Source organism: Pinus tabuliformis, chromosome 1_1, assembly GCF_031772625.1.
Source record: "Pinus tabuliformis cultivar Carrire ecotype Pingquan chromosome 1_1, CPIR1, whole genome shotgun sequence".
NCBI classification, from domain to species: domain Eukaryota; kingdom Viridiplantae; phylum Streptophyta; class Pinopsida; order Pinales; family Pinaceae; genus Pinus; species Pinus tabuliformis.
The window spans coordinates 878,787,769-878,801,459 of NC_142297.1; the positions used below are offsets into that span (position 1 = coordinate 878,787,769).

At 35.9% G+C, this 13,691-nt stretch overlaps 1 protein-coding gene across 1 annotated transcript; it reads left to right on the top strand.

Moving 5' to 3' along the window:
• Positions 1–1,182: 1,182 nt before the first annotated feature.
• LOC149217138 (uncharacterized) lies at positions 1,183–1,833 on the top strand. Its single transcript, XM_089390141.1, has one exon. The coding sequence runs from the start codon at positions 1,183–1,185 to the stop codon at positions 1,831–1,833; it is 651 nt and encodes a 216-aa protein (XP_089246267.1).
• Positions 1,834–13,691: the final 11,858 nt, after the last annotated feature.

Genomic DNA, 13,691 nt, shown 5'->3' on the forward strand with positions numbered 1-13,691 from the left:
ATTAATTATTTTATTGTGTATGGTTCATAAATTTTGTTTTTATATAGTTATGGACGTTACAAATGGTATCAAAGCCCAGGCTCAAATACTGAGACTTCTAGGTTGTTTTATTACAATGCATTATGTCTTTTGTAATCTTGCTATATATAAATTACATAAACTGAGTTTAGATGTATATGAACATAAAAGAGAGAAGAAAGAATAGAAGTCAGCACAAGAAAAAAATGAAGAGAAGCCCCAGACCCAAAATACCTTATTGGGAGACAAACCCAGCACTATGGGTACAACTGGGAGAGGAATCACGACAAGCCAAAGTTGTTCTACTGGAAATCGTACAACAACTACGAGTAGGAATGATTAACTTGAAGATGGATAACGAGCGACTAAGACAAGAACAGGAGAAGATCCTTAAAAGTCTATCCGATCGACAAAATCAACGTGGTCCCGACCCCAGTACAAAAAACAGAGAAAAGACCCCAACTACCAACAATGGGGAGGATAATGCAGAATCCACAGAAGGCCATAAGGAGGAAGAAGAAGGGTGTTCAGATAATGTGTTTGATCAAAAGAGGAAAAAAAGGCAGAAGACAAAATTACAAGGTGAGTTAAAGAAAATCAAACCATCGTTGTTTGAAGGGGAATCTGAAGAAGTAGCAGAAGCCTGGCTAATCGATATGGGTAAATATTTTTAGATTTACGAGTATACTGAAAAACTTAAGGCTCGTCTAGCAGTTTACCAACTACGGGGAAAGGCCACCCTTTGGTGGGAAGAAATTAAAACCGTGAGGAAGATAGATGAAGAGCAAGTAACGTGGTAGGAATTTCAAAAACATTTTAAAGATAAATATCTAACTGAACGTTACTACGATGAAAAGGCTAAGGAGTTCCATGAGTTAAGGCTGGGAGCCTTAACCATGGACGAGTATGTGAAGCGGTTTAATTCCCTGTTACGGTACGTTCCATATATGCAAGAAGAGAAAGCAAAAATTCAACGGTTCATTAGCAGCTTGCCAAATTTCATGAAAGAAAAATTAGAATTCGAGTATCCTAAAACAATGGATGATGTCGTACGTAAAGCCTGCATCTGTTATCAGCAGATGAGGCAGAAAAATGAAGGACCTAAGGGAGCCATTGGCAAGAAAATGAGGAACGTACCACCAAACAGGCAACCAAAAGTCGTAAATGGCAGAAATAACCAACAAAGAACTTTTGGAAAATTTGCAAGAAATATGCCCAGAACTCAGACTTATACTGAGAATAGAGCTAGAAGGAGCTAGCAGAACCATTACAGACCAACCACCAAAGCCGCCACTGCAATGTTGGGGATGTGGGGAAGCACACTATTACAAGAACTGTCCGCACAAGGCTCAAACTGAACAACTATCAAACATGCAAGAAGCATCTACCATGGGAGATATTGCAAGAAGCATGCCCAGAATCAATGTTGCCTTGGATGATCATCAAGCGGAGTATCAACCCACTATGATCGAATGTGAAGGTATGATTGCTGATCAACATGTTTCTGTTTTATTTGATCCAAGCACTAGCTTAAGCTACATTAGTCCTAATGTGGTAGAAAAATGTAAACTACAAAGCAGTAAATTTAAGAAACCTTGGCTAGTACAACTAGCCACTGGGACAAAAAGGAGGGTGTCTGCAAAAACAGGAAACTGCCCAATAACAGTTTCAGGACAGCTGATTCATGTTGACTTGAACATCCTTCCCTTGGGTTCATATGATGTATTGATAGGAATGGATTGGTTGGAGGGTCACTGGTCTCTAGTGGATTGCAAAGAAAAATTAGTCAGTTATCTTACCGAGACCGGGCAGTGAGAAGAAATTCAAGGAATCAAGAAGAATGTTAAATTGCGCCCTATTACAGCCAACCAGCTTGGAAGATGTATAAGGAAAGGCTGCCAGATTTATGTTGTCCAAGTAGGATACAACAATAATAAGAATAAGATGACCTCCTTAGAGAGCATTCCTGTAATTCAAGAATTTGTGGATGTATTCCCTGAATCCATTCCTGGGTTGCCACCAAAGTGGGACATCGATTTTACCATTGAGTTAGTGCCTGGGGCAGCTCCTATTTCTAAAGCCCCTTACCGCATGAGCATTCCTGAATTAACAGAACTAAAAATGCAGCTTCAGGAACTGTTAGATAAAGGTTATATCCACCCTAGTGTGTCCCCTTGGGGAGCCCCTGTACTATTCGTACGAAAAAAGGATGGGACATTAAGATTATGCATCGATTACTGTCAGCTGAACAAGTTGACCATAAAAAACAAGTATCCTTTACCACGTATAGATGATCTATTCGATCAAGTACAAGGAGCTAGCATATTTTCTAAATCGACTTAAGGTCCGGCTACCATCAAATCATAATAAAGGATGAAGACATCTGCAAAACCGCATTTCAAACTCATTATGGGCACTATGAGTTCGTGGTACTGCCTTTCGGCCTTACCAATGCTCCAACCACTTTCATGAGCTTGATGCATGGCATTTTCCAGTGATTTCTGGATAAATTTGTACTAATTTTTATCGATGATATCTTGATCTATTCAAAAATCAGGAGGAACATGAGCAACATTTGAGAACAGTATTGTAGGTTTTGCGTGATAACCAGCTGTACACAAAATTCAGCAAGTGTGATTTCTACAAGGATCAAATCCAGTACTTAGGCCATGTAATTTCAGTAGAAGGTATAGCAGTGGACCTAGAAAAGATCATAACTATCATGGAATGGACCACACTGAAAAATGTTGCTGACATAAGATCCTTTCTGGGCCTAGCAGGGTATTACCGCCGGTTTATCAAAGGCTTCTCAAAAATAGCTTTTCCAATGACCTCATTGCAAAAAAAGGGGCATGCTTTCCACTGGACAGCAGAATGCCAGCAAAGATTTGAGCAATTAAAGATGCTTCTCACGATCACCCCAGTGCTAAAAGTAGCAGATTTGGAAAAATATTTTGTAGTATGTACGGATGCAAGTAAAAAAGGCATTGGTGGAGTATTAACTCAGGAAGGAAAAGACATAGCCTATGAATCACGCAAACTGAAGGAGTATGAACAACGTTATTCTGCCTATGATCTGGAGCTGACTGCAGTTGTGCATGCATTAAAAATGTGGCGACATTATCTTCTAGGAAAGAAATTTTTGTTATTAATTGACCACAGTAGTCTTACAAATTTCTTTAACCAATCCAGTTTAAATGCTCGGCAGGCCAGATGGACCGCATTCTTGAGCGAGTTTGACTTTGACATGAAACACCTTAAAGGAGAAGAAAACCAAGTAGCAGATGCTTTAAGACAAAAATTACATTTCATTTATGAAGTACAATTCAACCAAGCACAATCCCACCTGCTAGAGGTTATCCGTGAGGCCTCCCTCAGAGACCCGAAATACACATTCTTATGGCAGCAAGCTTTGGAAGCTCAAGAAAAAGGGAAGTAGTCGGAGTATGGAATTAGCCCTGATAGATTGTTAACCTTCAGAAATAGGATTTATATTCCCAACCAAAAGTCTGTCAAGCAGCTGTTATTAGATGAGTTTCATAGAAAGCCTTACGCAACACATCCAGGATACCAAAAATTGTTTTCTACTATCAAGAAGAGTTATTTCTGGCTAGGGCTAAGAAAAGATGTGGCAAAATATTTATCCAAATGTTTAGAATGCCAATTGGTAAAGGCATAACACCAACATCCTACTGGTTTGTTACAACCCTTACCCATTCCTGAATGGAAATGGGAGACAATCACTTTGGACTTTATTACTGGTTTACCTCGTACAAAAAAACAACATGACTCAATCATGGTTGTGGTGGACAAGCTGAGCAAAACTACTCATTTCATTCCTGTAAAATCCACTTATAAAATGGTGGAGATTGCAGACATATTTATGAGGGAAATCTTCCGACTACACGGAATACCCCGAGTAGTGATCTCCGACAGGGATGTAAAATTTACATCCGCATTCTGGAAAACTCTCTTTGTGGGATTAGGCACTCAAATTCAATTCAGCACTGCCTACCATCCGCAAACAAATGGCCAAACAAAGCGAGTGAACCAAGTCTTGGAAGACATGCTGAGAATGTTTGTAATGCAACAACCCCAGAAATGGGAGGATTATCTCCACTTGGTGGAGTTTGCCTATAATAATGGACATCACAAATCATTAGGTATGAGCCCTTTTGAAGTGCTATATGGACGGAAGTGTCGGGTACCCACGGACTGGAATAGTCCAGATAACAAATTAGCATTGGGTCCTGATATGTTAGCAGAAATGGAAGCCGCCGTAAAAAAGGTTCGCCAAAATTTGAAGGCTGCTCAAGACACGCAAAAGGTGTACGCAGATAGGAAAATGACCCATAAAGAGTTCCAGATAGGAGATCACGTATATTTGAAGGTTAAGCCCCAGAAAAGCACATTGCAATGGAAGGGTTGTGAAAAATTGGCACCACGGTACTATGAATCATTTCAGATTTTGGAACGAATCAGACCCGTGGCATACAAGCTAGCACTCTCGGGTCACATCCAAGTCCACAATGTCATCCATGCATCATTAATAAAAGAATATGTATGCCACCCTCAACATATTATTAACTGGGAAAGCATTAAGGTAATGATAGAATGAAATATAACTATTAATAACTATGGTTTATAACCTTTTTTTGATAGAAAATTATGAATGTGCAGGTAGAACCCAACGGAGAATTTCTCGCAGAGCCTATTCATATCCTAGATCGAAGAGAAACCACCTTGCGGAGGCAAGCCATCGCCCAAGTTAAAGTGCAATGGAAGCACTTTGGCTCGGATGAGGCGACTTGGGAAGAGGAGGAAGGCATGGTGAAATCCTATCCTGCACTGTTTACTTAAAGAAAGAACACCAGGGACGACGTTCCTCTCAAGGGGAGGGAGATGTAACACATAGTGACACACCGATCACTGTGGTTATTAAGTTTATTTACCACTGTTATTTTATTTTAATTTATTTCGAATTTAAAAAAAAAATTAGGCTGAAAAGCCAGAAGAAAGGTTGTTAAACATTAATTAAAAGATTCTGATTTCAGTTGAGAATGGAACTAGAAAAATAGTTTTATGAACTACTGATGAGAAAACAGTTACAGATAGTTCTTTGATTCTTTCTCTTGAAAAGGGAAAAAGAAAGGAACCAGTGGGGTTGGAAGGGGGGGAACTGTGAAGTGATAAATTTCATTCCCAGAGTTGTGCAGCTTAGCCAGTTGGAATTGAGGTACACGACTTGAGGCTGGATTAGTTTCCTGATGCCCAAGGTACCAAGCTGACTATTCTTGACAGCAATGGAAGAGCTCGGAGGGGGATTCTGGACGTAATTGCCAGATCTGAGGCTGGGAGGAGAGATATTCTAAATCAAGGGATTTAAACTTGGATTATATTCATTCAGATAGCCAGATAAGTACTTATCATTATGATTAGCAATTATTTATTACCTTAGGATATAAATTAATATTTACTGTCATGAAAGATATTTAGTTTAACAACTGAGAATGTTGTAGTAGTATTGCTCTGACATAGAGATAAGCATAAATGAATCTTGAATAAATTATATACAGTAATGCTGCTTTTCATGATGGTATTATTCTACTAAATAATTCTAGCTTACTTCCTGAAGAATCACGAGAACAACAGTCAAACATTGATTCAAAGAACTATTATTCGAAGTCTAGACTTCTTGTGCTTAACAAGTCTACAACCTACTATAAACCAATTATGCTATATAACGAAATCATATACCCAAATATAGTAATAACTTTCCTGAAAACAATATGGTGATTATTGTACATTCATAGCAAGCCAAGTAAAAAATAAACAAAAAAATGATACGAGTCACATTTGAGTAAAGAAAAATATATATATTGGAGGGTAGGGACTCAGCCTAGGACAAGTTCGGTAAGAACCCTTCCAGAGCTGAATGCCCAGGCTCGTTAAAGCTTCAAACCCTCGAAAATCTTAGAATAGAGACGGTAAACCGAGCCTGTATATTTAGAAGTTATTCACAGAGAACCTAAAACAACGATTCATTACATGCAAAACAAATCTCAGAACCTTCTCGACATTGAAGACAACTTAAACAACATTTATATATAATAAAGCCTCGTAACATATGGGCAGAGGAGTCAATAAGTTACAACATAATATGAATACCCAACCACCATCTGGCCTCCGTTGGTTACCAGAAACAAAAAAAAACACATATTTAATCAAATGCAAATACGAGTTCAAGTATTGGGCTTGTCGATTTAAATATTAACTTAAATACATAGATAAACCCTCATGCAGAGGTATTCTAGCCACAAGGCCCAAGTCCCATTTTCTTTATACAATTTCTAGCTCTCAAAAAATTAGTGGCAAGCTTAACAACTCGACGCAGGAGGAGTTCTTGACCAACCCACCTGGAGAAAGACGACATGGAAATTTTTAGAATGTGGAGGCTCCATATGGTCGCGTTGCAAGGTCGAATGGAAGCCATCAATTCCTTACCTATGCAAACAACCCAAGCAAGGTCAGCTCTAGTTTAGCAGCCTTGAACTAAGTTTAAATGATAGAACCTGAAATAGACTTTACCTGAAGTAGAAACAGGTCCTCCCGGAGCCGCGAACCAAACCTGTTGCAAACAAGGAAAACCCTTATCGAATACTCATAAAAAGGGAAAATAATTTAAACAAAACGGATGAGGTGAGTTAAATACCTTTCAAAGACAGAGGAAGACGAATTACTTCATCTAGAGTTCACCCTTACTTAACAAAACGAAACCCTTTTTACATCAATACAATCCTGCATATGAAAGGCAGAGATGAAATCCATCTCATCCGCTTTAAACAGAGCGGCATCACAGTTAACAAACATTTAACTTCAATAGCGGTTGATCTTACTTGAGGGAGAGGCATGCAGCCTTGGCAGGACATGGACGATGGATTCCAAGACGAGAACCAACAGTCTATCAACTAGACCATAGAGTGGAAGAACCACAACAGAGGTGAGCACAAATGACTGCTCTCTCGTAGCCAAAGGGTATTAACCCTACCCATCGTTTTCAGGCAACCAGGAACGTGGATCATCCGAGATCCAACGATAAGGACCACACTAGATGGACGACATTCAGAAATATCAGAGATGTCGAGTTAAATGTAGAGTTATGAAACCTGCGGTGAACGGTACGAAGAGGACCTCGAGGTTCTCCCACCATAATGAGGTAGATGTCCCTAAGGTAAGGACCATGATTGTATTCTTAAATGCCGCCCTTAATAGAGGAAAGTGGAGTCCAACAGGGATCCAATGCCATTCCCCACGTCCATGTAACATGTGTAGACTGTGGGTGGCATCGTCTCCATTGACATTAATCAGTTTATAGTCATAGGTTAAGTATTTTATTGCGCATGGTTTAAAAATTTTGTTTTTATATAGTTATGGATGTTATAGTTATATTGTTTTTGTTTTTAGTAAAAAATGTTTGAATTTTACTTAGTTTTGAAATTTCTAAATAGATTTTGAAAAGTTTATTAAAATTTTGAAAACTTTAAATATTTTGAAAACAAAAAATTATTTTTGAATTTTTATTTTTTGATTGGTTCATTTATATGAAATGATTAATTTCATGGTGTTTAAAATTGAATTTAAAAAAAAACTTATTTAAAAAAAAATCCTAATATGCAACCAAGTGTCATAACATTTAATAAAAAATACACCTATGAAATTTAAATATTTATTAAAATGAATTGTCATTGTATGAAGTGCTAAACCAAGTGTCATAACATTTAATAAAAAGTACACATATGTGATTTTTACTGAAAGATGTTAAAAAGTACAGATATCAAATCTAAATATTTATGCTTAGTAATTTATTTTTACACCTCATTTTTTTAATATTTATTTTTAGTATATAATTTTGCTAAAATGTATAGGACAATAAATATAGTCATTCATATATTATACTACATTATTTTTAATTTGATATTTTTTATTTTTTTAATTAATAATTGGATAATGAATTTAATATAAAAAATAAATAACAACATATTTTTTGTTATAATATTGATTTAAATTAATTTGTTTGCATAAACCATTTATATTTCTTTTTAAATATAATTTATTTAAACAATCTTTAATTTATTTATTTTTATGTTTTTTATATGAAAAATATTGATGTTGCATTTCAAAATTTATATATTTTTAATTTTTAATAGAATTTTTTACATAATAATAATAATAATCTAATTTTAAGATATATAAATATGATATTATATCTAAGACTATTTCAAATTGAAGTTTATGATTATTATGTAGCATACTTTATATCTACATGGTTTTGAATGCTTTTAACTTTATAAATATTTAAATTAATCTAAAATGGCTATCAATTACATGGTTTTCGAGTTTTTTAAATCTAAACATTTAAATTAATCTAAATTAGCTATCAATTATTTTCTACATAAGAAGCAGGTACTAAAGAGCAACACTCCATATTACACTTGTTTATATGTGCATTCAAATTTAAACTAGGACAATTTTATTTATTAATATGATTGATATATATAATGTTATTTTCATATGTTGATATGCGGTCCATAGGCATAAATTAATTACACAAGTAAACGTGGTCATGCTAAATTAATTACACAAGTAAACGTGGTTGTGCTAATTACATCGGTCAGATGGATTTATTGACCATAGTTGATGAGGTTGATCAAGGTTGATGGTGGTTGAAGAGGGTTAACCATTATTGACCATATTCAAACATAGAGATTTTGATTAACCATTATGATTGACCATATTCAACCATAGAGACCATGGTTGACCATGTCCTACCATTCTAACCATGGTTGGCCATTAGGAGTGCTTGACCATGTTCTACCATTCTAACCATGGTTGGCCATTAAGAGTTGATAACATAATGTTTTAGGTTGACTATTGTTGTGAGAAGATAACCATGTTTGATCATGGTTGAACATATTCGATCATGGTTGACCATGTTCAACCATAGAGACTTTGACCATGGTTGACAATGTTTAACCATAGATACCTTAATCATGGTTTACAATGGTCAACCATGTTTGAAATTTAAATTATCTATTTTTAATTTAAGTAAATATTATTTTTTAATTATATTAATAGGTGTGCTTATTTTGAAATAGAGTTTTTAAAATTTTAATTTAATTATTAATAATTCTTAGGTAAATGGCAAGGAATATTCTTAATATTAGTGGTAAATAGATTAAATAATTATCCTATTTCTGGTTTTTAGTTAGATTAATTAATTAAAAAATTGTTATATGAACATGAGTATGATTTTTTGAATATATGGTATTAGTAAGATATCATATTAGCTTGTGATATTGTACCAAAGTCAAGTTAAATATTCAAAGTCTGCACTATAAGGTATGAATGATAGCAATATTTTTATTTATTGTTTAAATGTGTATATGTTTAACATATATTTGTTCTTTTTATAATTAACAATGCTAATAATTTAAAATAAAGTTATAATTTAATTAGCATATATAATTTGCATGTGAGTTTCTCTCCCTCTTTCTTGATTGTACCATTCTTTTTGCCTTTTCCTTTAAACTACCTCTTTGCTTTGTCTCCATATTTGAATGGCTTTGTGCTAGTCTCTTGAGGAACATTATTCCCTTTTGCTTCTAAATGAGTTACCTGAACACATACCTAATCTAGATTGGCGGGATTAAACATAGGAAATGTATGTCCAAAATAACTATGTCATCCACCTATGTGTTTGAGTCTCTTGTGAGGAAAAATCCACTCCCAAGATTAAATCTATTCTTCTAAATTCTTGTGTGTAAATTTGAACACTCCGACCTTTAGTTTGTTTAAAAATTTTCAAATCCATAATTTCCTTTTGTGTGTATGCTAATGGATAAAATTTCTTTCTTAATGTAGCTACAAAATCATTCCAAGAAGAAATAATTTTACCACTTTTCTTCAAGTCTTCTTGAGTTTTGGCCTCCCACTAGATGAGTGTTGTATTTTCCAATTGAAGACAAGCAAGTTGGATCTTGGTTACATCATCATGAATCCATTGAATCCTGCAATAGACTTCAATTTGACAAACCCAATTATCCAATTTTTCAACATTTACTTCCCCATTGTACATAGGAAATTCAAATTTGACATCAAGCTTCAACAAAGGAGACTTAGCATGTCCTTTTGGAGATCTCAGAGGATTATGTCTAGGGGTTGAAGGAGGTGAAGAAGGATGTGAATATGGAGGTGATGGTGGAGGCTTACTCCCATCACCACCATTACCTTTTTGTTTATTTGAACTCTTTCCTTGTAACATTGTTGTCCTATCTTTAAACAAAACTTTCACCATTTCAAACATATCAGAAACTATTTCTGAAATATCTGTCATCCTTCGACATCATCTCATGTCCTTCTTCATGTGCCATGACTGGTGGAGTTTGTGACCTCCTTGAACCAATTTGAGGATTTGGCTCTTCAAGTACTCCTCCTTTTTTCAACTTTAACCTTGTAAGCATCAAGAAAACACTTGCAAAGCACACTCAAATCTTCAAAACAACCATGTTCTAATACCAAATTGATCTGATATTACAAACTTTAAGGTCTATTTAAAAATTTGCAAGCTAGTTTATGTCTTGTGAGCAATGGATCAAGTTGCAAAAGTACATGAGCTTTATGTTTTAAAACTCAGTTTGCAAAAATAAAACAGAGAAAAATGAACCATGAACAACAACACAAAACAATAATTTGATAATGGAGTTCACCCTTCCTAGGCTACGTCTCTGGGTCCATCTTCCAATGTTGGGCCTCTTCAATTATATGCTCAAATATGAAATTACATCATTTTATAGTGCTCAAATTGCAAAAATAATGTTGCCATTGGATTCATAATGCTCAAAGACCCCCATCTAATCTCTTCCTGAGCTCAAAAAGGTTTAAAAATGAGCAATATATGCCTCAATGAACAAATTCAACTAACTATTCTGCAAAATTTTCATTATGGTTAATCATCCTACGATTTCCGCCTTTCTACCAACCACTGAGTGACAATTTCACTTGGTGTCGACTAAATTCTTGCAAAAGAAGGCAATTTGTCACCTCCTTAATCACGCTGATATCCATGAAGCACTGGTCAAGGTCACATGGGGTGCCATGGGGCTGGGTGCCAAGGCTAACCACCCACCCTCACCACTCCGCTCCCTTCGGTCTCGCTTATGGTCATATGATGGTTCATGGGACTCGGGGCCGGCATGGGCCAGGTGCCACTCGATCCGCCCCCTTCGCTATTGTGTTGGTCACATTACCACCGGTGGCACCAGAGCTAGGGCTTAATGGCCTGCCCCTCCTATCAATGTGCCCATACCATGAATTTAAATTAATTGGCTCCACCATATAATGTAAGAACCACACGTAGCTCAATTGGTCAGGAACTCGATATGGAGTTTGAAGGTTATGGGGTCGAACCCTGCGGAGTTGTTCAAACAGTTAAACAAATTTTTGGCCTATCTCGGAGTGCTAAGTGGCCACCTGGGATTGGTCCACGTGTAATTATGTGATTGGTCCATACAATAACCCTCAACCAATAACAATGTGCCACCCATTCATGTACAATACTACGATGTGGTAGCACAGGATTGGTCCGTACCACTTACTGTGCATGCCTAATCAGATGTTGACTCATCATACGATCTACCCAATCAACCATGTTTCTTGAATTTTAGTTGTTTGGCCAAAACTTTAGAACAAGATATCTTGAGCGTATGAAGTCGGTTTGAGGCGAGTCAAGTGGCTTTGGATTCAGGACGACAAGAATTATGATCTAGCACTAGTTCTGAGTGATTTTGAGCATTTTTATGATCCCTTGGACCATTATGTGGTATATTAACCAAGAAATTAGTGGTAATCATGAGGGTTAAATAAATTTATCTACCATTTATAAATAAACAAATTAAACTCATTTGTAAATTTGATGAGGCGTATTTGGCCTCGACTACATACTTATTACTTGGAAATAATTAAGCTCTTAAGAACCTCAACGATTTTGCAAACCATCCTCGGTGTAGACCCTACTTAGATCTTGAATCATGAAAGGAATGAAACTTCATTCCAACGCTGCTATTCTAGGCATAAGCACATCCATAATGCTTAAAATGGGACTAACCTTGTCCTACTAACATTCATTTAATGAGCCCAAGCCCTTACAAGCAATACTCAATAAATTTAACACAAAACTAGCATATTAAACCATAGAAGGAGTTTTTACCCACTCTATCAAATCCATTGATATATTATACAATGTGATGAAAGTCAATAGTCTTAAATAATTATATGTCTACAATACCCATGGCATGCAAAAAAAAATGGAATTTACACATTGTAACAGTTAAATAAGTACGTTAAGAAATCATACATGCTCATGCAAATAGATTTGCATTTTAGGTAAAGGTATCAATCACCAAAAGGATATGAAATCCCTCTTACCATGAGAACATTAACATAAACATCTCATTGTACAGATAATAATATCACATTCCTATGTCAATAGCGCTAATATATCCATTTGCATAACACAACAACATCATTCATTATTCATAGTACAACATAGATGTTTACAATTAAAAATACTTATCTATTCACTTAAATGAATTATGACAGAGGGAATTCAACTCTCCACCCAACCATAGGCCAAATACAATACAAATATTTCTTGCAGTTGTCCACCCTTGAGCTAGATTCAGTGTCTAAGGAGTTAAGAGATCACGAGAATTCACATGAATGCCAATAAACTAGATCAAATAGGAATCCAAAGGTCATAGTGTCTCTACCTACTTAAGAGGGATCCATAACACACAATATTTCCACCTACTAAACCTTGCAATTATCCAAAACACATAGATTCCCCACTCTACTAAATAGGGATCCATAGCACACAGTGTTTCCACCTATACAACTTGCAGGTATCTAGAACACACAATGTATCCACCATTTCTTGTATTGCTTCCAGTTCACACCACACTCCTAAGTATGCTATTTATCTTGTGTTAATGGTGCTCCCAAGTGTTCTCCTTCCACGAGTTCTCTCAAAATTATAGTATGTGCATCATGGCATACTCTAGATGCACTCCATACAAATTTCTTTCTGTCTAGTTGATTACTATCTTACTTTCTTCCCGCTGCCCACATTTCTTTTGCCAAACCTCTTCCCCCTCTTGTGTTTTGACCACACCAACACACCCTTCCAGTGTAGAGGTGGTATGGGGTTTGTCCTTTACTCAGGGAACCCATACTCCACCTCTCTGCGTACTGTGTAGGTCATTAAACTTAGTGAGAGAATTGGTGGCATATTAAATGAACCACCCTTAGTTTAATCATTTGTCAAGAAACACCTCATCAAACCTCTAAATAAATATCTACTCCTCCATCCCAGTCAATGTTTACGTTTCCACATTATTTACATGGATTACAATTCATAGTGACAATTATAAGAGGGGTAGGAAAAGGGTTGTCACATGAACTAACCTATTTGAGACAGAATTTAGGAGAATTTGAAAACTCTAACTTCCTTGGACCATATCTTTGAAAATATAGTAAACCAAAATCTAAAAATTGAACCTATTATTTCCTAATATGTCTTCTCAATATTCTTCAAGTTTCCCTATCTGAAAATTCGT

Excerpts from the sequence above, each read along its gene's own strand:
- LOC149217138 (XM_089390141.1), top strand. The coding sequence starts at position 1,183 with ATGGCAGAAATAACCAACAAAGAACTTTTGGAAAATTTGCAAGAAATA.